Source organism: Lepidochelys kempii, chromosome 6, assembly GCF_965140285.1.
Source record: "Lepidochelys kempii isolate rLepKem1 chromosome 6, rLepKem1.hap1, whole genome shotgun sequence".
In the NCBI taxonomy this organism is placed as follows: Eukaryota; Metazoa; Chordata; order Testudines; family Cheloniidae; genus Lepidochelys; species Lepidochelys kempii.
In genome coordinates, this window is record NC_136385.1 from 106836116 (window position 1) to 106861943 (window position 25828).

The 25828-nt window shown below is 43.8% G+C and overlaps 1 protein-coding gene across 3 annotated transcripts in view; it reads left to right on the forward strand.

Annotated features, from left to right (window-relative positions):
• The first annotated feature begins 1153 nt into the window (after positions 1 to 1153).
• Positions 1154 to 25828, forward strand: part of C6H14orf132 (chromosome 6 C14orf132 homolog) — an 81493-nt gene continuing 56818 nt past the window's right edge. For 2 of the 3 annotated variants that reach the window (XR_013635985.1, XM_073349580.2), the window contains exons 1-2: positions 1154 to 1484; positions 21072 to 21134. Coding sequence is in view for 2 of the 3 variants with exons in the window: in XM_073349580.2 (XP_073205681.1) it covers positions 1164 to 1484; positions 21072 to 21134 (384 nt within the window). In the remaining variant the exon portion in view is untranslated. The remainder of the gene's footprint in view (positions 1485 to 21071; positions 21135 to 25828) is intronic. The other variant, XM_073349581.2, reaches the window with a different exon arrangement.

The following is a 25828-nucleotide window of genomic DNA, read 5'->3' on the forward strand; positions in this document are numbered from 1 at the left end:
TAGACTGTTTTCAGTGGTACGAGATGACAGAACAAGGAGTAATGGGCTCAAGTTGCAGGGAGGGAGGTTTAGGTTGGATATTAGGAAAAACTTTTTCACTAGGAGGGTGGTGAAGAACTGGAATAGGTTACCTAGGGAGGTGGTGGAATCTCCTTCCTTTGAGGTTTTAAGTTCAGGCTTGACAAAGCCCTGGCTGGGATGATTTAGTTGGGGATTGGTCCTGCTTTGAGCAGGGGGTTGGACTAGATACCTCCTGAGGTCCCTTCCAGCCCTGATTGCTATTCTAAGCTTGCACCCTCATAGTTATCGTTACTCTACAGTACAACACAGGGGAGTGATGGGTCGTTTTTAATCAGTGTAGCTTTCAGAGGTTTATTGTTCCTGGATAGGGAAAGAGAGGAATGCCACTTCAAGCAAAGTTGAGGTCTTGGTCTCCCGGAAACCAGGGGGCTTGCCCTTCCCTTCAGGCCTAAGGGTGTTAGGCTTTGCATGCACTAGTAGTCTTCCAGGAGTGGAGTCTTTTTTGGAGGGGGGGAATCCCCTTAGAGGGCAGTACATCCCCATGCCCCAGGTTTGAAGGATTGCGTATGCCTGACACAGTGAACCTGCTTCCCGCTGCCCTGGTAGGAGTAAGTGGGGGGAAGCCAGTGGCAATGCGCTGGTGGCCCAGCGGGGCCAGGGAAGGCGCAATGCCTGCCCAAGGGCGGCAGTGGCTTGGAGCGGGGAAGGCTCCAAGTTGCAGTGGGGGAGGTTTAGATTGGATATTAGGAAAAACTTTTTCACTAAGAGGGTGGTGAAACACTGGAATGCGTTACCTAGGGAGGTGGTAGAATCTCCTTCCTTAGAGGTTTTTAAGGTCAGGCTTGACAAAGCCCTGGCTGGGATGATTTAACTGGGAATTGGTCCTGCTTCGAGCGGGGGGTTGGACTAGATGACCTTCTGGGGTCCCTTCCAACCCTGATATTCTATGATTCTATGATTCTAAGGCCCGGAGAGCAGGCGCCGCCCGCAGCTAACCGCTGTGACAGGCTCAGCCAGGCTTGCACGGCCCCCGCTGCGGCAGCAGCAGACCGGGCTCGTCCCCTGGGCAGGCGAGGGAGAGCCCGGGAAGGGCTGCGGGGCTTTGCCCGAGCAGTAGGCGGGGAGCAGGGAGGGGGAATCATATGACAGCACGGGCTGGCTCGGCGGCTGCTGTGCTGGGAGCTGCCGCTGCCCGCGCCGCTGCCCGCGCAGAGCATGAGCGGAGGCTGCGGGGAGCCGGGCTGCTGCCGGGGCGCCGCGACCGCACTGAGCTGGAATTGCTAACGCGCCCGCGGCTGCTGCTGGGGGAGGACCAGCTCCCTCCTCCTCCTCCTCCTCCGCCGCCGCCTCCTCCGCAGCGCCACAGGGACCTGCCGACCCCGGGCAGCAGCGGCAGCCTCTCCAGCAGCAGCACCGCCACCACCCGCAGCAGCACCATGGACCTTTCCTTCATGGCTGCACAGGTAAGTGGCCAGTCCCGCCAGAGGCACCAGGTTTCAGTGCCTGGTTAACCCCCACCCCTCCCTTCCCCACTGGATCTGAGTCCCCTTCCTCCCCAGAAACTCCACCTCCCCCAGGGGCTGCCCGGCCGTAGCCTCCAGTCCGGGGAGCTTGGCAGGTGCGCGGGGGGATTGACACAGGAAGATGCTGCTTTCTCCCCCCTGCCTCTGCCTGAGGCTCGGGGGTGGCCCGCGCCCGGCAGGGGCTGCGAGAGGACGCGGGGCATGTGGATCAGAGCGGACGCATTGTGATAACTGATCTTCTCCCACTCCCTGCCCAGCAGGGAGGGTCCTTTTCCTAGTGACTGTGAAGCTCTGTTTAGAACAGAGCGAAAGACGAGCACTGACCCAAACAGCTGGCCGTAGGGAGAGTGTTTTGTATACAGTCAATTCTGCTGGGTTGTTTTTTTTTTTAAAGGGCACTTAATGATCATTTAAATTGTACATTGTCATTATTTGGCAAAGGGGAGAAGGGATTCTCCTGGTGCTCCCCGGGGAAAGAAAACCAGCAAGGTTTCAATGCCAGCCAGCACCCTTTCACATAAATAAAAAATTGTATTGACTTGATCACATAAACTGTTAATCACCATCACTTTCATAACAATCATTAATAATACCCAGAACAGTTGCTTTATTTTCTCAAAGACCTTCCAGGAAATCAGTAGGCACCATATTAATAAGAGCTCCTATACACAAATCAGCATACAGCACAACAGCTGTTTACACTGAACAGAGCTGCACTTCTGAAAATGGAGCTGCTGTTCTCCACAAGTAGTTTCACAGTTGCCTCTCTGCTGCTAGGTTTATATTCTTACAGGGGCACAACAGCAGCAAAATCTTATTTTTTAGTTGCCTATTAGTACTCAGCTGGCTGCCAGACCATTCGTTTATATTATGTTACGCTTCAAGTTTATGCCAGGTGATTTCATGTTAAATTGGATTATGTTGTATGAACGGAGGAGCAAGCATGAAATTTTTCCAGTGCTAATGTCTGCTGGGTGCCTCCAAGGCTGAAATATGGTTGTATAAAATCATTGGTCATCTCCTTATGCAGCCCTGCTTTCTATTATATTTATTTTGTTTTCAGGTTCGAGCGAGAACAGTATTTTTCCCACCAGGGCCAGAGATTATTTTATCCCCTGAAATATTAATGGGAGTACAGTGCACAATTTGTTTTTCTCTCTTTACGTGTGTGTTTGTGCATGTCTGTGTATTTATATATATTATTTTCTGGTTCTGAGAACTGTTTCTGTATATGTCATGTGTATTCGCAAACATATGATAAGCTACCAAATAAGTTCTGTGGGGTAGTCCTATAAATATACAAGGAAATAAACATTCACTATGGGGAGAGCAACTCAATGGTTCCAGATATCCTCAAGGCCAAGAAATGTCTGTGACCTGGGTGGTGCTATCATGGTTTTTTTTGTTTGTTTGTTTGTTTTTTTTTGTATTGTTTTGTTTTGAAGAGAGAAGCTGTATCTAAGATATGCTATGAAAACACAGGGTTTTATGCCAAAAGGGCATCTTCAATAGACAGTACTTTTAGGATACTTTAAGGTCATTTTTAGTTGGTTTGTTTTTTGTTTGTTTGGTTTCGTTTTTACAGAGAGGTGGGTATGATCTGCAAAATTTGGAACTTTGCCAAAGGATTCAGCCCATCTCTCTTTAGAAATATACTAAGGGCCAAATTCTGGTCTCACTTTACATCAGTGTAATGGCCTGGACACTGTCTACAATTGCATTTTGTGAGTGTAATAAAGAGCAAAATTTGGTCCCAAGTGTGCTGTATTTCATTAATGGGATGGTAGTGTTCTCTTGTATGCAGTCCTCTCCCTCTCCACAGCCACCTACTTCTTGGTGTGGGTATCGAGCTATGTCTTCCTGAAGGAGGACTGACCCCGTTGCCAAAGGATTCAGCCCATCTCTCTTTAGAAATATACTAAGGGCCAAATTCTGGTCTCACTTCACATCAGTGTAATGGCCTGGACACTGTCTACAATTGCATTTTGTGAGTGTAATAAAGAGCAAAATTTAGTCCCAAGTGTGCTGTATTTCATTAATGGAATGGTAGTGTTCTCTTGTATGCAGTCCTCTCCCTCTCCACAGCCGCCTACTTCTTGGTGTGGGTATCGAGCTATGTCTTCCTGAAGGAGGACTGACCCCGTTGCCCAAAAGTGAAGTAGTCTCTTGTATTTAGTGGGAATGTCCATATTAAGAATATTCTATAAGCAGTGCCATACTGGGGAAAAAAATCAGTGGCTTATCTAATCTGCTCTCGTTCCTTCAACAGAGTCCCGTTCTGGATTATTCAAAGGAAACTGTCATACATGCCAAGTGTCCCTGTTTAAGCGGGAATATACTTCTTTAGTTACAGAGTTTTCTATGGTCCCCATTACCATAGTCCATGGGTACCTCAAAATCACTGATGCCTTTATCTGCATGGCACCACTGTGAGGAAGAGAAATATTATCATCCCTATTTTACAGATGGGGAACCAAGGCAGAGGAAAATTAAGTGATTGACTGAAAGCCACAGAGAATGTCTGTGGCATAATCTGAAATAGAACCAACGTCTCCGGAGGCCAAAAGCTGTGCCTTAAGATCATCTGCATTCCTTTCTTAGCACTATACTTGCTGTTTACTGTTCTCATTCTAAAAATCCTGTTTTCCATCTTCAGTATATTCAAAAAGCTGAAGAGCTGGGCCCTTATTTTCTCCACAAAAGTCCCCTATTAATAATTTTAATATGTACTAAATTATGCAATAGGAGTGTGTGGGTGTGTTTCTTCCTGACCCTCCAACTTTTTCCGTGAAATATGAAGATGAATAGTCTCTTTAAGGTCCTACCTGGTGAAGTTTCAGAATCTATTCTTTATACGAATGTCTGAGTGTTTTTAAAGTCAGTTATTTGTGGTGTTAATATCCTGCTGCAGTGAGTGCTAGAGAGAGAATGAGATCATCCCTCCATGGATCTGTGTATATACAGATCTCCCTCTCTTGTGGTAAGGAGAGGTGGAAGGTCTGCTGCCTCCAGAATGCTATTTCCCTACATCTCTGCCTGGTCCCTCTGAGGAGAGTTGCTGGTGTAGGGTCCACTCGGGGATAGGGTGGAGACTGGGCAAACTAGGGGAGGATTGAGTGGACCGAGGCAGGGACAAATGATTGGACTGTAGGAGGAAAAGGTTAAACTACCTGAAGCTGTATTATCTTTTCCACATGGTGCCCTCCCACCCCGTGGTCCCAGGAATTGCCATGGCCACAGGAGTCCCTGGGAGTGCAACTCCAAAGCCATGCTGCCAGGGGCCAGAGCCAGTGTAGAGGCAGAGTGCCCCTATGGACCTTCTGCACTTTTCCCAGGAGCCAAATGAATTCCAAGGGATCTGCCCATTGGGGGAAATGAGGGAACTCCATGAGAGATCCTTGTGCAGATTTCCCCCCATAAAAACCTGTCACATAGGAGGGGATGATTTGAGGTCTTATGTGTATATTATGTAAATCCATGTTAAGGGTTGCTATGTTTAGTAGAGATGCCCAACTAGCCTTCACTAGACCTTTACCACAGCACCTCTTACTCTGTCTTCGTTCTGAACAAAACAATCCTTTCCCAAGTGGAATTTCATACAGACAGACACACGTCTCTTATTTTTGTTGCCCTTCTTTTTCCGGCCTCCTTTTCCTGCTGTTTTTGTAATTCAAAGCCAAGATGTATGGTCCATTTGACATAACGGCATTATCCTAGGGGTTCCAATGCTCAGTGTTGTCGTCATGTCACCTACTGTATTATGCAACTCTTCATCTTTCAAACTACCCCTTGGCTTTCAATCTGCTCGGTGTGGCTGGAGCCATCTGTGCCCATAGTGTCTGTGGTGAGATGGTGCACTGAGTTGTCCCTGCTTGACAAGGCAAGTGAGGAGTTGGTGGTTAAAGGAGAGGATGTGTGAGGACAGGAGATGAGATAGGGGCAGGAGGAGATCCAGTAAGATTGTGTTTGCCATTTTACGGCTTAAATGCCAGATGCATAAATATTATACCTGATTTTTATGACAAGGTAGGCAGTGCTTATGAGTAAAGAGCATAGCTAGCCACAAAGGCAAGGGTTAAATCTTAACTGAATTTCCTTGCTCTTGTGAGTTCATCAGGCCATTAATATTCCTGTGAGAGAGGCTTTGTATATTGATCTTTAAGTAATGCATTCACACAATACATCAGGGATAGGCAACTTTAAAATAGCAGAGGACCACTAAAACCCTTTGTTTTTAGGCTACATATTGCATAACTCAGAAATGTTTGCTACATATAGCCTGTTGACCATAAAAATAACTATGTACTAACAGTGTAAAACTGAAGTGTTTTTAAATGTAAAAGCCCCTTATAGCTCAACCTTTAATTAAATAAAAAAAAGTTTAAACAAATCTTTTATGAACCTTTTTTTTCAGTGTGCAGAAGAGCAGGGGATTAGGGGTTATCCATTAATTATGTAACACATTAAGGGTGGATCCTTAATTTTCATGTTTGTTTCAGTGTTACAAGAGTGAGAGGAAGGTCTTGAAAAAAATCACTCAAAAAGGTGTTATATAATTTATGAAGAGCCCCTTAGTAAATGAAAATAACAAAAAATAACTATGAAAGATGTTTATGTCTTTGTTGCTTTCAGTCTGCCTCCTCTCTGCTTCCGGTATACGAGATATGTTGGCATGCAAGTGTGGAGCTATATTGTAGTATGTATATTTTACCTTTGCGTGCTGTGTGTTCACCTGGGAGCACATTTGTACTGTAAATAATCTTAGAAATAAAATTGGCTTCTCTTTATTTTACATAGAGATTCAGTCTTTCAAAATAACGGCCCAATTCTGTGAGGTGCTGAACACCATCAGTGCCCAGTGGGAGCTGAGTACATGCAGGACTGAGCCCTGAATTCTGACTACATATCAGAAGGCTGTGCTGGTTAACAAACTGACCTAGTTTAGAGGGGAAGTGAAAGCAGCTATACAAATAAAAAACAAATAGAAGAAAGAGGAAATTGATAATAATGAATATAAATCATAAATTAGAAACTGTAGAAAATTGATAAGGGAAGCAAAAAAACACAAGGCGAACTCTATGGCCAGCAGAGTTAAGAATGATAAGGAGTTTTTAAAATATATTAGGAACAAAAACAACCATGACAGTGGTATTGGTCCATTACTGAATGGAAATGGTAAAATGATCAATAATAATGCAGAAAAGGCAGAAGTATTCAATAAATATTTCTGTTCTGTATTTGGGGGGAAACAGATTATATAGTGTCATCATATAGTGTTGATAACACTCTTTCCTAGTCTAGTATCTCTGGAGGATATTAAACAGAAGCTACTGAAGTTAAACATTTTTAAATCAGCAGGTCCAGATAGCTTGCATCTAAACGTTTTTAAAAGAGCTGGCTGAGGAGCTCACAGGACAGATTAATGTTGATTTTTCAAGAAGTTTTGGAGCACTGGGCAAAGTAAAAAAAGACTGAAAGAAGGTGACTGTGCCAATTTGGGGTAAATGAGATTACATGGGTAGGTCTGTCAACCTAAGATATTGAAGTGGCCATTCTGGGACTTGATTAATACAAAATTAAAGAAGGATAACGTTGTTAATGGAAATCAACATGGGTTTATAGAAAATAGATGTAATACAATCCAATGGCTGGAAGCTAAAGCTAGACAAATTCAGACTGCAAAAAAGGTATCAATTTTTGATTGTGAGGGAATTAACCCCAACAGTTGTGATGGATTCTCCATCACTGACAATTTCAAAATCAAAGTTAGATATTTTTTCCAAAAGGTATTTTCTTGGAATTATTTTAGGGAAGTCTCTGGCCTGTGTTGTATAGAAGATCTGACTAGATTACAATGGTCCCTTCTGGCCTTGGAATCTATCAATTATTTTGTCAGTGACCACAACCCAGTACCAGGCAAAGATGTGTTTTTTGGTTTTGTTTTGTTTTTAGTTTTTAAAAGCTCTGTAATTAGACAACAAGTTTAAATGATGTTTAAAAAAAATTGGAAAAAAAAGAATGGTTATATGGTCTTCAGTGTGATACATATCATTGCTATCGTACATGCCAATTGTATAGCTATTTCCAGTTAGTTATTTTTTAGGATTTACATTTGCAATATTCCCCTACCCCCACAATGTTTAAAGGATTTGAAAAGAGAGGAGTAATTTTTGCTCCATAGTGAAAGAGAAAATTGCGGAATCCTCCTTTCCTTTCTTTGTATTTTTATTGCACTATGTGCTATGTAAACCACTACTGTTTTCTGAACCCCATCAATGTCCTTTGCATTGTACCAAAAAAGAGTACCTGGTAAGGAAAAGACTAAGCCTTTTAAGACTCTAGAGAATGTGGTCAAGATTCTAAATGAAAAGGAGTACTTGTGGCACCTTAGAGACTAACAGATTTATTTGAGCATAAGCATCCGATGAAGTGAGCTGTAGCTCACGAAAGTTTATGCTCAAATAAAGTACTCCTTTTCTTTTTGCGAATACAGACTAACACGGCTGCTACTCTGATTCTAAATGAGTTCATCGGCACAAGTGTAACTTACAAAATTAAATTATCTTTGTGTTCTGCCCGGTTCAAACGATTCTTTTTGTACAACTTCTGAGAATCCAAGGTCAACTCTTGGATTAAAGTTAACTCTTAGGCCTGTAATTTGAGTTTGCTCAGATTAAGTACAAATTCTTGACGTTGCTAGAGTGAGTTTTCTAACCTTGAATTTATGCTAGGGCTAGGTATATCTTATATCTCGTCCTCCATAGATATTAAAGTGCACCTCAGCAGTGCACTGTGGAGGTTAAAGAAACACATTTAAAATAATATAGCAGATTCTGTTTTAATTGTTCCCATATTCTGTGTGGGAGTCATTCCATTGACTTTAATAGGCATGGATCAGGCCCTTTTCACAGGAATGTGTTCTTTATCTCCAGTGCAGCTTAGAGAAACCCCAGGGCTCTAAATTGTGCCATCTTGTTAATATACTCCATAGTGTGTTACAGTAGCACAGAACAGCCAGATCATAGCTCCCCAATCGACTCTACCGCATCCTCTACCAGAGGGTCCAGGAGGTGATGCTAGTGTAGAGCTATTATAAAGATTGTATGCTATTTGGAGAACTTCCAACAATGAGGTTATTCTGCAGGGGCCTTTTAAAACCTTTATGGCCCCTTTAGACTACTAGAGCAGCATACAGTGGTCCCAGCATAAGGAAGAATCTTGACAACTGATTCTAGATGCGTGTGTTGAAACCTGGATTCAATATCAGCTTAAAGAGTTAGATCTTGCAGACTTGCTTAGTACCTTGAGTAGATGTGTCTGATATTCAGGAATGCACTGATCACACTTGGGAACTTGTTCTTTGTTTGGCACAAGTTCAGGAAAATGTTCTGATCTTCAAAACAGTATATCATGTGGAAGAAAACAAATTAGAAAAGGAGATTTAAAGATGCATGATTATCACACGTCAGCTTTTTAGACTTAAAAGCCAAATCCTCTTTGATCCTTAGTATCCAACATTAATAATTCTACCTAAGTGGATGCAGACCTCCCCTTATATGAAAATATAATCATTTCAATACAAACTGGCATAAAACTTACAATATAGTAAGGCACCATAAATTCCTCTACCAGCTTTGCTGTTTTCCAAAAGTTAAAGTAATTTTTTTTGGCATCCTTTAATCAATACAGACCTAGAATGTCTTGACCCATAATAAATTGAATCAACCTATTTGGGAAACTAAAAGATCAGAGATGGGCCCAAACTGCAAAATTCAGGTCCAGATCCAGGTTTCAAATTCTCAAAGTTCAGGGCATCTTTTAAGATCAGGGGTTTTGATATGGCCCATTATAGAGATATGGGCCACTTGTGAAACTTAGATACAGATCAAATTCCAGCCCATGCCCCCTCAACACATAAGTCAGTCGTGTTCAGATCCAGGACATTTGTTGGGGCCCATTACTCTACAAAAGGCTATCTGCTGCTAGGGGCTCTGGTGTGCGTAGTCTTTGGTGTGGTCTGTCTGGGATTCGATGCCATATGTGATTGGCAGAATCTTAAAGGAAACATCTCTAGCTGCAGAAACGGTGGAGACCAAGACAGCATCTTCAAATCTCATGTTGCTTCTCAGGTAGCAGAATCATTGTGCCAGAAAAGTTTTTGAACTTCATTCTGCAGAGATTTGGTTTGTTTTGTGAAATTCTTACTCTGCGCATTGGAAGAGGCTGCTTTGTCCTAGCATTATGGGCTTGATCCTGGGCGATGCTGAGAACTCTTGACTCCTTTCCAGCAATGTGTGCTGTCCTTTAAGAACATGAGTGGTCCCACTGACACCAGTGGGGGCATTCATCTGCTTAAAGTGAAGCACATGCTAAAGAACTTTGCTCAGCACTTTAGGGGATCAAGACCAATCAGAGTGGGAGAGTGGGAATACAATTATAGAAGTACTTTATCTCATGCTCCAGAAGTATCCCAAACAAACCTGGTGTTTTGGAAAGAATCATTATAAAGAGATTAATGTCAGCAATTGTCTATTTCTCCCTCCTGTAAAAAAAAATCAGTGATAAATATTCCATTGGAAATCACTATATGCAGTGGAGTTGTAGCCATGTTGGTCCCAGGGTATTAGAGAGACAAGGTGGGTGAGGCTATATCTTTTACTGGACCAACTTCTGTTGGTGAGAGAGACAAGCTTTCAAGCTTACATAGATCTGAAGAAGAGCTCTTTTATTTCTCTCACCAACAGAAGTTGGTCGAAAGACAGATATTACCTTACCCACCTTGTCTCATTGGAAATTACTAAAACTTTTAGGGAAAGAAAGGTAGGTGGGTAGGAGTGTGTGTCTGTGTGTGCACGCACCTTTTTGTGAACACCTGGGTTTCACATTCATTAGTTTGTGTTTTGTGGGGGGTTTTGTACATGTGCATGGATACACAGTTTGCGGAGAACAGTGCCCCTCTTTGCTGTCAGTTTTATATGGCAATCAGCTAATAACTGAATTTTATGAAGCATTACAATTATGATTTTATTTCTGTCTGTTATGAACCACCACATCCCCAGTCACTACATTCTGAATCTTTGACAATTAGTATCTGAGTCTTTTTTAAAATTTCCGGCTAGTGCAAAAATAAAGTGGATAAAAATATTTGGAAACAGACATTGGTATTATCCATTAATACTCCTTTTTGGAGTTTTGGGTTTGTTTGGTTTTTTTAAAGGATTATTTCCCAGCTTTCTTATGGCAGGAGCTCTGCTGGGGCCCATTGTAAAGAGGAAATTGCAAGAGGTGGAAGTGTGGAAAGGAACCAAGATTGAAGAAGCACCACATGCTTGGTTGAATATATTGTTTGTTCTTATGTGTATATTTTGCCCTGCCGTAAGAGCCCAGTACTGCAGTGTTCTGGGCACTCTTAAAAGGGCTGAGCACTGTCAACTCCTTAATGGACATATACTGAATCTCACAATGCAGGAATAAAGTGCAAACAGCAAAGCATGCTAAATTAGACAGACACTTTATAAAGAATGAATAAATTGACCAACTTTACTGGCAAGTAACATTCTTTGTGGGTTAGAAGGTTACCATTAGTTGTTTTAATTATAATAATCATTACCATTGTTACAGGGGGGTTTTATGGACCATGTGGCAGGACCGGCTCGCTCCTGTCCCTGCTCAATTCCACAAACAGCTCAGAGACCTTTATGCTGGTAAAACACCCAGTGCAGTTTATTTACAATGCTGGTTCCCATTACCCTTGTATACTATACAGCCTTACACCTAGGGAGCCCCCAGCTTAATTAGCCTTTTAGTACTCCTCAGCCCATCAATTAGGCCCAGCTCTTCTTAGTGAGGTCTGCTCTGGAGAAAGTACAGCAGTTAGAACTGTAGTGACCAGAGTGCTGGCTTAGCTGCTGTTGCTCAGTACTCTGTCACAGGCTGATACACTTTCTTGAGAATTTTGTATGGCTGCTATAGATATTGGACAAGATTCTGTGGCCAGTGTATGGTCTCTTTGCATCACTTCTCCACCACAGCATTCCTCCTAAGGCCTCTCTGCGAGTGGGAGAAACTGTCTGGCAGAAGCTTTCAGTTGTGTTGGAGATGCGGTTGAGAATTAGGGAGTCAGTTCTGGCTCTTGATGCACCTGTTCCAATTCCTGTGCCAGACAACACTCAGCATAGAAGAGTTTAGACCAATGACACAATTTTATTTTTTTTTAAAGCAAACTATTTCCCCGCCCCACTCAGAAAACCCAAAAACAAACCAAAACTTGGAATGAGACTTAGAGCTACAAAATGAGAATCCATTCTACTGCTTGTTTGAACATTATCAAATCATAGTGTCACTTAAAAACCCAATTTGGATCCTTCAGATGAAAGGCACAGTAATGTAGAAAGTGGAAAATTAGAATGGTAGCAGAAGTAAATTTAGCATTGACCAATTTTGTTAGCATGCTCAGTGTACCTGCAAGGACTTTCATGGCAGAAAATCCCTTCAGTGAATGTTTCTAAGAATCCTCCATCTATCCTTCAGAGCTGGTGTAACCCACACACCTTCTGGGTGTGGTGTTCTGTCCCATCTAGTGGCACCAAGACCACTTAGAGAGAGAGAAAATGAGTCTGCTCTTCAGCCTTAGCTAACAGCTAGTTGGCTTTAAGCTCATACAGTAGACTGGAGGCTCATGCACTAAACTCCAGAGGTCCCTGGTTTGATTCCCACCTGCTAACGACCGGGGTCTGTCAGCGTTACAAGTAGGGGCTCGTCTGGGATTTCAACTGGGAAGTCTCTGGACGTGCTTCCTCAGCTAGGGGAAGTATGTAACCCACTCACCTTCTGGGTGTGGTGTTCTGTCTCCTCTAGTGGCACTGAGACCACTTAGAGAGATTAATGAGTCTTAGCCAGTTGGCTTTTAGCTCATGCAGTAGAGGCACTAAACTCCAGAGGCCCCAGGTTCAATCCTGCCCACTGACAACCGGGGGTCTGTCAACATTACACTGGGACTAGGCATAAGCAGACTAAGCAATTGCTTAGGGCAGTGGTTCTCAACCAGGGGTAACGTACCACTAGGGGTACGCAGAGGCCTTCCAGGGATACATCAACCCATTTAGATAGTTATCTAATTTTACAATAGGCTACATAAAAAGCCCTAGCAAAGTCAGTACAAACTAAAATGGCATATAGACAATGACTCGTTTATACTGATCTATATACTATACACTGAAATGTAAGTACAGTACCTATATTCCAATTGATTTATTTTATAATTATATGGCAAAAATGAGAAATACTGAAAAATTGCTTAGTAATGTGCTATGCCACTTTTGTGTGTTTATGTCTGATTTTTGTAAGCAAGTATGCTTACAAAGTGAGGTGCAAGTTGGGGGTATGCAAGACAAATCAGACTCCTGAAAGGGGTACAGTAGTCTGGAACGGTTGAGAGCCATGGCTTAGTGCCTCAAGCCGCTCAAGGGGCCCCCTAATATATTAATTATGATGTGTTTTGGGGGGCAAAAATATTCCTACTTAGGACTCTGAATGGGCTACTGCCGGCTCTGCTATGATTTCACATAGTCCCTTGCCTAGGTGAGTGTTATAATATAAAAAGAACCCGCTAAATCAGATGTCCCCAAATTGTGGGGCGTGCCCCCTAGGTGGCACAGAGGAACGTTCAGGGAGGGCATGGCTGGGCCAGCCCCCAGGGGGCGCGGGGAGGGAATACCACACAGCTCTGCTCCTGGTCCCAGCCATGGCTGCTGGCTCTGTGCCTCGAGCTCTGCTCCCTGCACACGCCCAGAGCCCCGCTGCCAGCCCCATGCCCAGGGCTCTGCTCCTGGCCCCTCTTCTAGGGTCCTGGCTGTCAGCCCCATGCCTGGAGCCCTGGCTGCTGGCCCGGTGCCCCAGCTGCTGGCCTCGGGCTGAGGCTCTTCCCCTAGCTACGGCCCCAACCTCGACCCCCTTACCCTGGTCCATGTCCCCCTCTCCCAGAGCTGGCCCTGGCTCCTGGGGCGGGGGTGGGGGAACAGATAAGGTAAGGGGTGAACACGAGATAAAGTGTTTGGGGAGCACTGCCCTAAATGGCTTACATGGGCCATCATGTAAAATGGGTGCCCTAAAATAGAAATGGTAAATCAGTGTTGCTCTTAATAAAAAAGTGCTTTCAACAGACGAGCGCTGTCATCTCACTGGAGGTCCACCCAGAGCAGCAGTAAATCGGAAACATTTGTGCCATCCACTAAGGGCCTGATTCTCCTCTCAGGGCTAAATTAGGACTAATTCCATCGGCATCAGTGGAGTAACACCAGTGTGAAACCAGTATAAGTGAAAGGAGAATCTGGCCTGCATATTGTTCATGCCAGAAACACAAATAGCTGTATTATCTGGGGTGTCTGTAATTCCCATTGTAGGGCAAGGGGCCAGATGCACTCAAGTGTGCATTTTGAAAAATTAAGTGATGCACAAACCTTGCACTGCCCTCACCTGCGGAAGAGCAAATTTAACCTACAAATGGTTAATGCCCTTTCCCTCCAACCCCAGCGCATGGCCTGAAGATGTCTAGTGCTGAATGCTTGGTGAATGTCCTCTCCACAGCTCTGGGGGAAAACCGGGAGCGGAGGAAAACACTCCCCATTGTGATACCTCTCTGCCTGCAAATGTTCTGACATGAGTCTCTGGGTGCGTGGCAGCCAGAATTTGGTTTATTACTTGCAGCTACTGTACGCCCACACATACGGGCTCACACCCACGTGCAGCTCCTTTTATGTATGTCTCCCAGCAAAGCAAGTTTGAAACCACAATTATTCCTGTTCCTCGACTGAACCTCTCGTCGCTCCCATTCAGTGTTGAATTCTGCACTCGTATTAGCTGTCAGGCCCCGAACCTGCCAAGAACGAGCTAACTAGAAAAAATTAGTATTCCAGTCACTTCAACTGAGCTGGAAGCCTATTAGGAACAGACGTTGGGAGGCAGAGGCAGACCAAGTGCCAGTTCTTTTGTTATATGACAAGCTGAGTCCTCTCTGTTGAATGATCAAATAGTACATTTTTGATACCAAAATTGGCTTTTTTGCTGCTACTGCTGCTGTTCTGCTTATTTCTGAGAAGTGGTTATAATGTTATAAAAAGGGGAAACATCTCCGAAATGATGTTTAGCTTTTTAAACAATAATACTTGCAACATTATTTATCCTCTGCCAAACCCACCAGTCAAGCATCAGTAAGGCACATGCTCCCCTGCTGGGCATCAGGGTTTGGGCTGCAGGAACCTGGAGCTGGCAGGAGCTGGTCACACTGTAGAAGCAGCATATTCAGTCCCTCGGGAGGAAGAAGAACCTAAGAGAAAACTAAAGCCACCCCTTCTGGAGGACGCTGCAGCATGCGCGTGCTTGGAGCAGAGAGGAGTAATGGGAGAATGAGGCAGATCAAAAAGAGTCTCCCCAAATAAAAGGGTTTCCAAGACAGAGCATCTGATGCTGAAGACTCAGAGGGGCTGATTCTCTGCAGCTGATCTGTGGCTCCAGTTGAGTGAGATACTTAAGCATGTGCCTGACTTTGAGCCTGTGAGCAATCCCATGGACTTCTCTTGTGATTAAAGTGAGGCACGTGCTTAAGTGCCTTGCTGATTTGGGGTCCCTGGCTCACAACTTTGGGGCTACATGTCATTGCTGTTCTTCAAGGGAATGTAGGATATCTGGACACTCGGACCAGAGGGAGAAAGGTCATTTTCCAGAGCCAGGCCTCCATTATCACACCGTTAGCATTTGCGAGGCCTGTCCCATGACCTTCCTTTCTACCCCTGTGTCTTCAGACTTTGTGTGAAAATTTTCTTTGAGAATGGAGTCCCACAGATCTGCCTGGTGCTTCTTGGACTTTCCACTCTCATTTCCTAACTCAGCTTTTGTGCTCTAGTGCAGGGATTCTCAACCTTTTTCTCTCTGAGGCCCCATCCTCCTCCCCCCACCAACATGCTATAAAAGCTCCACGGCCCACCTGTGCCACAATGACTGGTTTTCTACATATGAAGGCCAGGGCTGGTGATAGGGGGTAGCAAGCAGGACAACTTCCTGGGGTCCTATGCCACAGGGGTCCCTGTGAAACTACATTGCTCAGGCTTCAGCTTCAGCCAGGATGCCGGGGCTCAGGGCCCTGGGCTTCAGCCCTGTGTGGTGGGGCTTCGGCTTTCTGCTCTGGGCCCCAGCAAATCTAATGCTGGCCCTGCTTGGCGGCCCCTCTGAAACCTGCTCTAAGGAACCCCAGACTCCTGATTGAGAACCACTGGTCTAGTGCCATGGTTCCCAAACTTGTTCCGCCGCTTGTGCGGGGAAAGCCCCTGGCGGGCTGGGCCGATTTGTTTACTTGCCGTGTCCGCAGGTTCGGCTGATCACGGCTCCCAGTGGCCGCGGTTTGCTGCTCCAGGCCAATGGGAGCTGCTGGAAGTGGCGGCCAGGACGTCCCTCGGCTCGCGCTGCTTCCAGCAGCTCCCATTGGCCTGGAGCCAATTAGGAGATTAGGAGGGCATCATTATTGGCCTATGGCACTCAGAGCCAACAGACATGAATTCTTGTTGTGATAGTGACACTGGTTCATCGTGTGAACTTGGGCAAATAATTTCATCTCCCCGTGCCTCAATTTCCCCATCTGTAAAATAGGGGTAATAAACACTACCTTGCAAAGCACTTTGGATTAAATATGCTATATTTTATTATTTAAGTGGAGGATTTTTATAATATTTTACATAGTTTTCCCATATGAATGTAGTGCTTGTGAAATGTGCTGGATTAGCAGCCCTGCAGACTGAACTCCTGTGTTCCCTGAATACGTAGAAAACAGGCAGCAGCAGCATAAGCTTTCCCATGCTGCTCTGTACCAGTGTGCCTGTGACTTTTACAGGAGAAAAGGTACTTCTGGCTTTATGTTCATTCTTCTCTGCCGAGTCTCACAACCAGAGTGCCACTTAGCGTCAATTGTGATATAGAATCTAATGCACCTGGCATGAAAATAACCACACTAATTTCATAGAAGTCATCAAAATATCGGAGGGTAAAATCTTGTGGTCACTCTCAATCTGGGCTGAGTGACCCAGCAACTCAGATCTGAACGGCTCTGAATCCCATTTTCAGTACATGGCGCCACCCAGTCACTTGGAGAAAAACGTTTAAAACATAAAAATAAAACAGTTGAAGGGAAGGGAGTGAGTTCAGACGCCTCCTTTTTTCCTGTTCACCTGTCCTCAAATTTTTTCCCTTTTCTCCATTGTGGGTGGACGTTATCAACATAAAAATGCTTGTTATTTGTCATGTCCTAACTTTAAAGAGCATCGTTTGGTATTACTGGCAACCCCTTCTGTGCTAGTCTTTGCCAAATGTGCAACCTTTTCACAATTCTAGACCTCACGCCACTTGACCAGGCATGCTGTGAAAATGCACAGATGGCTACGTCAGTGAAATCCTGAACAGATTCATTGACAAAGTGCGACAGTTGGTTTATTCTCCTGGTGTGTTCTTTGGCACTCAACATGTAGATGGGATAGAAAGAGCAGAAAATCAAAGGTTTTTTTCTTCCGGATGCCTTGCGTTCCTGTGTAGCTTTGCAAATCATTATCCATGTAATGTCATGGAGAACGAACAGAACTGGGCCCTCTTTGGAAACTTCTTTTACAACTGTGCTTTATGCTTTCCACGTGGCCCTCATCTTTACCCAAGCATCCCTGACTTAGCGTGCAGAGAGGATTTAGAATATAATGCACTTTGTTTTGATAGTATCTTCCTTACTCAGCATGAAGAGGTATGATGTATTCTTAACAAAATTTGAAATGCAAGTATTTTTCAAATGTTGTGAATACATAATTAGTCCCATTTCCATAACATTTGCCCAGTGATATCTGTTCCCTGGAATATGGATCAGCCATAAAAAGAGAATTTAGTGATCTGCCAGCAAAAGGTAATATGCTAAAGAAGCTGCCATTGCGGGCCCCAATTCAACAAACCATTTCTGTTCAGCAAACCAAAAGGAATGGGGGTGAGGAGAACATGGGAAATGGAAGAAAGGCAGTGGCCAAATTCTGCCATTTGAAAGCTGGACCTTTCATCCGTGTGTGTGTGTGGAGAGAGAGAGATCTGTCCCTTTCTTTCTCTCTATTATGTTATATACTCAGTGTAATAATACGTCAGTGCATCCTCTCTGGAATGATAAGAACTGGATGTGCCTTTCATGATAAAATGGGACTGATTACTGTCTGCCTTATTGGGTATACAATATAGAATGGTTTGAATTGATTTTGAGTACGCTGGCCATTTCTGAATGCCAGCTCATTATTTCCAGCAGTGTTGGATTAGGAAACTGCATCTAGGTTATAAAATTTGAATTCAGTGCTAGAGGAGAGGCTATGGATTTATCGAGGTCTCCTGTGAAATGAAATCAGTCTTGTCATGCTGCTTGACCCGTGTTATTTAAGAAATGTAATAAAATAAAACCAATGCAAAATTATATAAATAAAGTATTGTTAGTATATTAAGAAACTGTATCAGTGAATAAACAGCAATCCTGCTTTGTCAGGCCAGACAAAGTGATTTAATTAAATATTTCTTCCCTCTCTAATTTCCATTTTAATAGTGATACTGTTCTGCATATTGCTCTTGCACAACAAATGTCACATGAAGGAACCACACTTAAAGCCTAAGTAACTATATTTACTAAACATATATAGCATGCGAGGCCTAGCTACATGTATACACTGCTGCTCTCTCAGAGGTCTGGTGGCTTCTAAAACAGAAGATGGTTGGGGCCACTGGGGGGCTCACACACTATTTAAAAGGACATTACCCAATTCCTATATGCTACAGATGCTTGCCATTTTTAGGCCCTGATTTAACTTCAGTTATGTGCTTAAGTCCCATTGACTTATTTGTCATGTCCTAACTTTAAAGAGCATCGTTTGGTATTACTGGCAGCCCCTTCTGTGCTAGTCTTTGCCAAATGTGCAACCTTTTCACAATTCTAGACCTCACACCACTTGACCAGGCATGCTGTGAAAATGCACAGATGGCTACGTGATCTGCCAGCAAAAGGTAATATGCTAAAGAAGCTGCCATTGCGGGCCCCAATTCAACAAACCATTTCTGTTCAGCAAACCAAAAGGAATGGGGGTGAGGAGAACATGGGAAATGGAAGAAAGGCAGTGGCCAAATTCTGCCATTTGAAAGCTGGACCTTTCATCCGTGTGTGTGTGTGGAGAGAGAGAGATCTGTCCCTTTCTTTCTCTCTATTATGTTATATACTCAGTGTAATAATACGTCAGTGCATCCTCTCTGGAATGATAAGAACTGGATGTGCCTTTCATGATAAGAGGAAGGTAGTATCATTTACAGACAGGGTACCTGAGGCACAGAAGGGTGATGTGACTCACTTAAAATGTCAAGGAGTAAATTAGTAACATAATCAGGCCTGCCTGACTCCCAGTTTGGTGCTCTGTCCAGTGGAACACACTACCTCTCCTGTAGGTCAAGTTGAGATTAGTCCTATATGGGGGCAGGAAGGTTTCTCCTACTTCTTGTGTCATGCACAGAGAGCCAGCTGGACTAGCGTGGTGATGTGCACATGTGTCCTATTCCACTGTTCACTCCTCTCCCCATGCATGAGGAATTTATACTACTGCATATGCCCACCCCAGCCCCATCCAGTATAACCAGTATCTCAAAGCCAACTTCTATCTGTCTGATTCTCTTTGAACTTGATGAAGTCTAATCTCCTTCCCCATCTTAAGCAAGTCTTGCCCTTCCACGCTGCACTCACCACAATCAAACTCATACACAGTCAATTATTAGGGCCCCCTTTCATTCGAGGTGACCTCAGTAAGTATCACCGCTGTGCTGTGAAAGCAAAAGCAATCTTTTCAGGCCCAATCTTGCAAGCTCTCTGATGGCAAATCTTTCAGTAAAGCCAGGGCAGTCTGGCAGGATCAGGCTCTACATTTACACATCCCAGGAACTAGGTGAAATCTGAGTGATTGTTGATTTGTTCAGAGGCAACAAATGCAGGGTTGGGGAAGGAGAACCCACTTTCAGTTTATGTAGGGCTACTTATTGAGGGTTATCCCATGTTCAGCTCAGTTATGGTAGCTGCAAGTTCCTGACCTTCTCTCAAAGAAGTAACAAGATGGTGACAAAAGAGAATACTCCAACTGTCTGTCATATTTAGGCCTTGTTCTTCCACATCAGCCAGCATGCACCTATTTTTGGCACAGAAAGTTCTAAAAACACAAGAGTAAATGCATTCAGTATTCACTCAGTAGAATGAAAATATTTTTCTAATTATTTTTAAAGTAGACCATTAAAAAACTAAATCACAAGTAAAAATGTAATATCCCTGCTAGTTGCTAAGACAATATTGACAACATGCCGAATAATTGAATTTCTTCTACTTCCTATACTAATTTAGTAGGAGATCCAAGCATTTAATGCCAGATCCTTAGCTGATTTAAGTTGGCAAAGCTCCATTGATTAAATTTATACCAGCTGAGGATCTGGCTCTTAAAGTAAAGATTTTATTCCTGGATTCAGTGGGTATGTTATCTCAGGCTTACCAAATCTACTAAAATGAAAAAATATTCAGCACAAGGCCAAACAATATTTACTGTAAAAAGGCAGAGAGGATTCATAGTTGTGTGACTATAAAATCAAATTGAAGATTCCCTTTGTTTGTTTTTTGAAAACAGTGGTGGGGGAAAAAACATTTGAAACAATTAATGCTTTCTCCCTTGTAACCTAAAAACAAACACTTAGTCTCACACCTTCCAACTCAGTCTCCCCAAAAACATGGGCACAAGACCAATTTTATAACAGCTCATTTAGTCACTAGATATTTTTAAAATTCAAACAAAATTGTTGATAGTTCACATTCTTTTCTAAATAACGCAGTAAGTCCCAATTCAGCAAAGCTGACACGCTTAAAGTTAAACATGTGTTTATGTACTTTGTTGAATCGATGCCTGGTATGGGGGGTCTCAGTTAAACAAAATAAAAGAATATAGAGGAGTTTGTAAAACTTCACCTCCTCAGGAAGCAACCAAAGGGTCCGATTCTAGGAGGTGGTGAGCACCTGCAACTCCCATTAAAGTCAATGGGACTTGAGTATACCCAGCACCTCAAGATCAGGACCATTTTCTTCAATATTTGTTTTCTACACATTGATAAATTTCATTTAGAATAAGACCTTTCTGAGCTCACCTGAACAAGCTCCTTGCCACAGGATCATCAGCCTAGGAGATTTGTGTTACATGAAAATCCCACCCAGTTTGCAGGACTTTACTCACACCACCTCCAATAGAATGGACAGATTCATGAAATGAATAGATGCCCACTAATTACTCATGCCAAAGATCAGGTTAAAAGGGCCACCCAGTCCATGTCTTTTAGGGTTGTTAAATGCATTCCCCATTATAGATGTTAAAAGCATAATCCTGTGTAGGATTCTATTTGCCTGTTCCTGAGCCTTCCCTTTAATAATATTTTGAATTCTACCTCTACTCTTGCAAATAGGGCACCTCCCAGAAGGCATCAGGAGTGACTAAGTGGAACAAGCCTTCAACTGACAAAATCAAGGTTCTTGAATATTTTTCAATTTAAATTTCTCTTGCAGTTTTCTAAATGACAGTAAAACCAGACTTTTTGTACAAGGCCCATATCACTGTAATCAGCCCTCCTAGCAATACAGTTCCCCATCCTTTCTTAAATTTGGTATTGCCTGGGAACATTTACTTAAAAACCCATCTTAAATTATTCCCTTAGGACCAAATTTTACTCTGTTACAATGCACAAATACAATGTAACTCCATAAAACCTATTAGAATGACTCCAGATTTACACCATGGTAACCTTTTGTTAATTTTCCAAACTCTCCAGACAGCCAGGTTGATGGGCACAACTGCTGTGCAAAGAGATGGGCCAAAGCATTAATAATGGCATATGCGTATTTCTATATCGCAAACCTGTCTACCAGTCCCAATGCGATGCAGTGTGTGTGTTCTTACTATCAGAAAACCTCAGCAATGATAGGATGTCACCTCATATTGTTGCCATTTAGGGGCTAGGCTGTACCAGCCCTAATGCCATTGTGCAGGGGAATAAGTCTCCCCCAAACCTTCCACTGACCGTATAAGCCACCATGTTAGGGATCAAACACAGAAGCTGTTTACCTGATGCTACACTAAAGGTACATCAACACTGCATGCTCCATACAGTAATGTGTAGAGTATAGACACAACACCCTCCTCCCCCCTGCATGGGTATGAATAGCAGTGTAGACAATGAGGCACTGCTTAGGTGCAAAAAGCCATGCCAGACCCTTAGGGTATGTACTCAAGTACATACTCTGTGTGGCTTTCTACACACCAAAGAAGTGCCCGTCTATTCACACTGCTGTTTTTAGCAGTGTAGTATCCTGCAGCTATCTCCCAGCTGCCAGAGTCTTTCCCCTCACAGGGACCTTCAGGAGCGGTGAAGGGCTCCAGCAGCAGGAAAAGGGTCTGGCAGATCCCCACTGCCAGGCCTTTCCCTGCTTCCTCCCCACTGCCAGAGCCTTTCCCTGACAAACAAAGCTACACACTACAATGTGGATTCAGTCTGCTTTTCACTGTGGCAGGTAGCTACACATACCCTGCACATGATCGCCACAAGAGGTCTGCCGTGGAGACATAGGCTTAAGGTATGTACCCTACAGAGTTCTCTACACAGCCAAGCAGTGCCCCCCCCCTCCCCCCACTGGTACAGCTATTTTAGCTGTGTAGTGTCCCACTGCCAGAGCCCTTCCCCACCACAGGGAGCTGCCAGAGCCTTTTCCTGCTCTAGGGATAGACTCCGGCAGTGAGGAAAGATCCGTCAGATCCCTGCAACAGGGACAGGCTCTGATAGGTGGAGGCTCCAGCAGCTGCTGACCTGCCAGAATTTTTCTTGCTGCCTCCCCTCTGCAAAAGCCTTTCATTGCCGCCTCTCGCTACACACTGCAGTGTGGGCGCAGCCTGCTTTTTGCTGCAGCATATAGCTACACGTGCCCTACATGCTGCCACCACTGGTGTGCAGTGCAGACTTACCGTAAGGAGCAAGCAGCCAGTCAGGGATGGATAGCTGGTGGAGCTTTAGCGCTGCCTCCCACCCCACCCCCCACATAGCAGCCAACAAAGCTGCAGTGAAATAAGTGCCCCATCTTTCCAAGAGCAATAGGGGAGCATCAGAGGAATTGTGCCTCACTGATGCACCAGGCCCCTCAGGCTGCCCCTGGACTTTCCCAGCTGCATGCCACTCCTAACTGCAGGCTAAGTGTTTTAAACACAAATTAGCCTTAGGCTTTTAGTGGGAGCAGGAACAGGCTCTCCCTGCACAGAGCTAGTTAGCCATTCCAAAGAAAAAAAGAGTCCGGTGAGACATGATATAATTGTCACATGCATAAAACATACAGCAGGGTTTGTAAAATATGCAGAGGTCATGAGCAAGTATTCTGAACATGCACATTGCTGCTAATCACCAGCTCCGGTCACACACACTTTGCCTTCAGCACTCAATTATTTTATTTTCTTTGGGATTACTGTTTTTCAGCTGAATGTAGTGTCCCCTCACAGCTCTGCACCTGAATAATCAGTAAATGTGATGAATTATTTGTTCACAGACATTTTAAAAATAGAAGCTTAATAAAGCAAGTAATCAGCACTCAGCTGGTAGCATACCCAGTCATGAATGCTGGATGTTATATGATGAATTGGAAAATGGAAATTATTAAACAAAGGAACTAACGATCATCCTTTTTATTTTTTCCTCATGGATGTAATAGACCCAAATGTCAGACTGCAACACACCAAACTTTGAATTCTGAACAGTTCATGCAAACATCTGTTTGCAATGACACATGACACCTTCTGGGGACAGCCACCTGTGTGTGCCTTTTTGCAGGCATGAAAAGAAAGGCCACAGCGCTACATATTTCCCCTTAAAAATTCTCTCCTCATTAAATGATGGACCATTTTAGAAACTGCTATTAGAACTTGTTGGGAATTTTCCATCTGAATGATTTTTCAATGGAAAAAACAATTTTGACAATAGTGAAATTTTTTGTGGAATTTTTTTTGGTTTTTGTCAATTTTCTGTTGGGAAAACTAAATGAAATATTTCAATTTGGGTCGGTTTGATCTGAATCAAATATTTCAGTTTGTGGAACTGATCTGAAATGCTTCTTTTCCCGTCATTTCAACAGTAAACTACATCTCCCTATAATGCTAATTGCCTTATGGATGTTGTTAATGCAGATACCCCCTTTTTCTCCTATGAGCCAGACCTCTTGTCTGGACTACAATTCCTATGATGCAATATGGTCTCCCTTCTGACTGAACCACTTAGTGCATCATGGGAGGTGTAGTCCTGCCAGGGAGCCCAGCCCTCAGGGGAGGATGGGGGCATCAGGCACCTGCATAACTGCCATGAGGCACTGTGGCACCATAGGGAGATGCAGTTTAATGTTGAACAGACTTGAAATGAAATGTTTTAATTCAGGAATATCAAAATATTTCATTTCATTTTGATAGAAAATGTCAAAACAAAATGTTTTGCCATTTCAGATTTGAAATTTTCCAGAACTTTTTGTTCTGCTAAAAACATTAATATTTCAGCTTTTTGTCCTGATTCGAGATGAAAATAAATATTGAAATATTAGAATTTCCCTTGGATGGAAATAGGATTGCCAGGTGTCTGGTTTTAGCCTGGAACGTCTGGTCGAAAAGGGAACCTAGCAGCTTCTGGTCAGCTGACCAGACGTTAAAAGTCCAGGTGGCTGCAGTAACCGGCCTCCACAACCTGGGGGGGCAGGAAGAGCAGGAGCTGCGGCTGGAGCCACATGGAGGAGCTGCTCTCTGCTCAGCTGCTGACACCTGACAGAGAGCAGTGGCTGGCTTTTGGACCAGGCTCCAAGAGGTAGGTGCTGCTGCTAAGGTTGCCAACCCTCCTGGTTTCATCGGGAGTCTCCCAGAATCGGGCTTTATCTCCCGGAGGCTACTGAAGCCAAAATGGGAGATTTTAGGCCGCTAAAAGTCTGGCGGCACAGTGGGGCTAAAGCAGGCTCCCTGCCTGCCCTGGCTCCACACTGCTCCCAAAAGTCACCAGCACATCCCTGCAGCCCCTGGGGATGGGGGCAGGGGGTTTCCGCGTGCTGCCCCTGCCCCAAGTGCCGACTCCACAGCTCCCATTGGCGGGGAACTGTGGGACGGGCCCCTCCCCCCCCACTTCTGCCTCGCCATGCCCTGGTCCCTTGCTACAGGGACCAACCCCTCCCCACCCCAGCCCCTTGCTCCGAGGACCGACCCCTGCTGTACCATGATTGCCCCGGCCCTGGCCCCTCGCTCTGGGGACTGACCCCCTCTCCGCCCAGCTGTGCCCCAATTGCCCCTGGTTCTCCTACACAACACTCAGCAAAGGTTTAACAACAGATACCATGTTGTAAGAGTCAATGTAGTACAGAAAAATGAATATTATCCTGAGAAACACCTTGCAATTACAACTTCTCCATCACTTGAAGATACAGAACTGTGTATTCTAAGGAATGACTGGTAACTGATACGTAAATATAACCATTTTCTGTGATGGGGATGTGGTGTTGGATTATGAACTAAATTCTCTACCTACTCTCTTCTGGGTGGGCTTTTTTATTGTCTTAAAGGTTAAACCAAATTCAGAATATATTCTCTTAACACAGTTGACTTAATATATCAACATGTGAGTGCCTTGTTTTGTTAATCTTGAGAATAGCTGGTATCCAATGTAAATTATATTGTTATCTTATAGTTTTCGCATCATTTTGTCATGGCTTAATAATACTCTACCAAACATGAAAAATGGTGAAACTGTAAGCATGCAAGTTTGATGTACTAGTTACAGCAGTTAGTGCTGTTCCCAGGGTGGTGCTAATTGAACTGTTGCAAATATACAGAAATGTCCTTGTCGAATTAGATGTTACACAAGCTGGTCAAAATACCTATGTTAACTATGGCTCCGCTGAAGACAGAAAAATAGCTCATGACAAATTATAGAGGATAATATGCAAAAAGAAAAGGAGGACTTGTGGCACCTTAGAGACTAACCCATTTATTTATTAGTCTCTAAGGTGCCACAAGTACTCCTTTTCTTTTTGCAAATACAGACTAACACGGCTGTTACTCTGAAACCTGTCAGAGGATAATATATAATATAACATAACATAATATAATTAATTAATTAATATAATTAATTCAAAAAGTCCAGATTTAAGGGGACCTGTG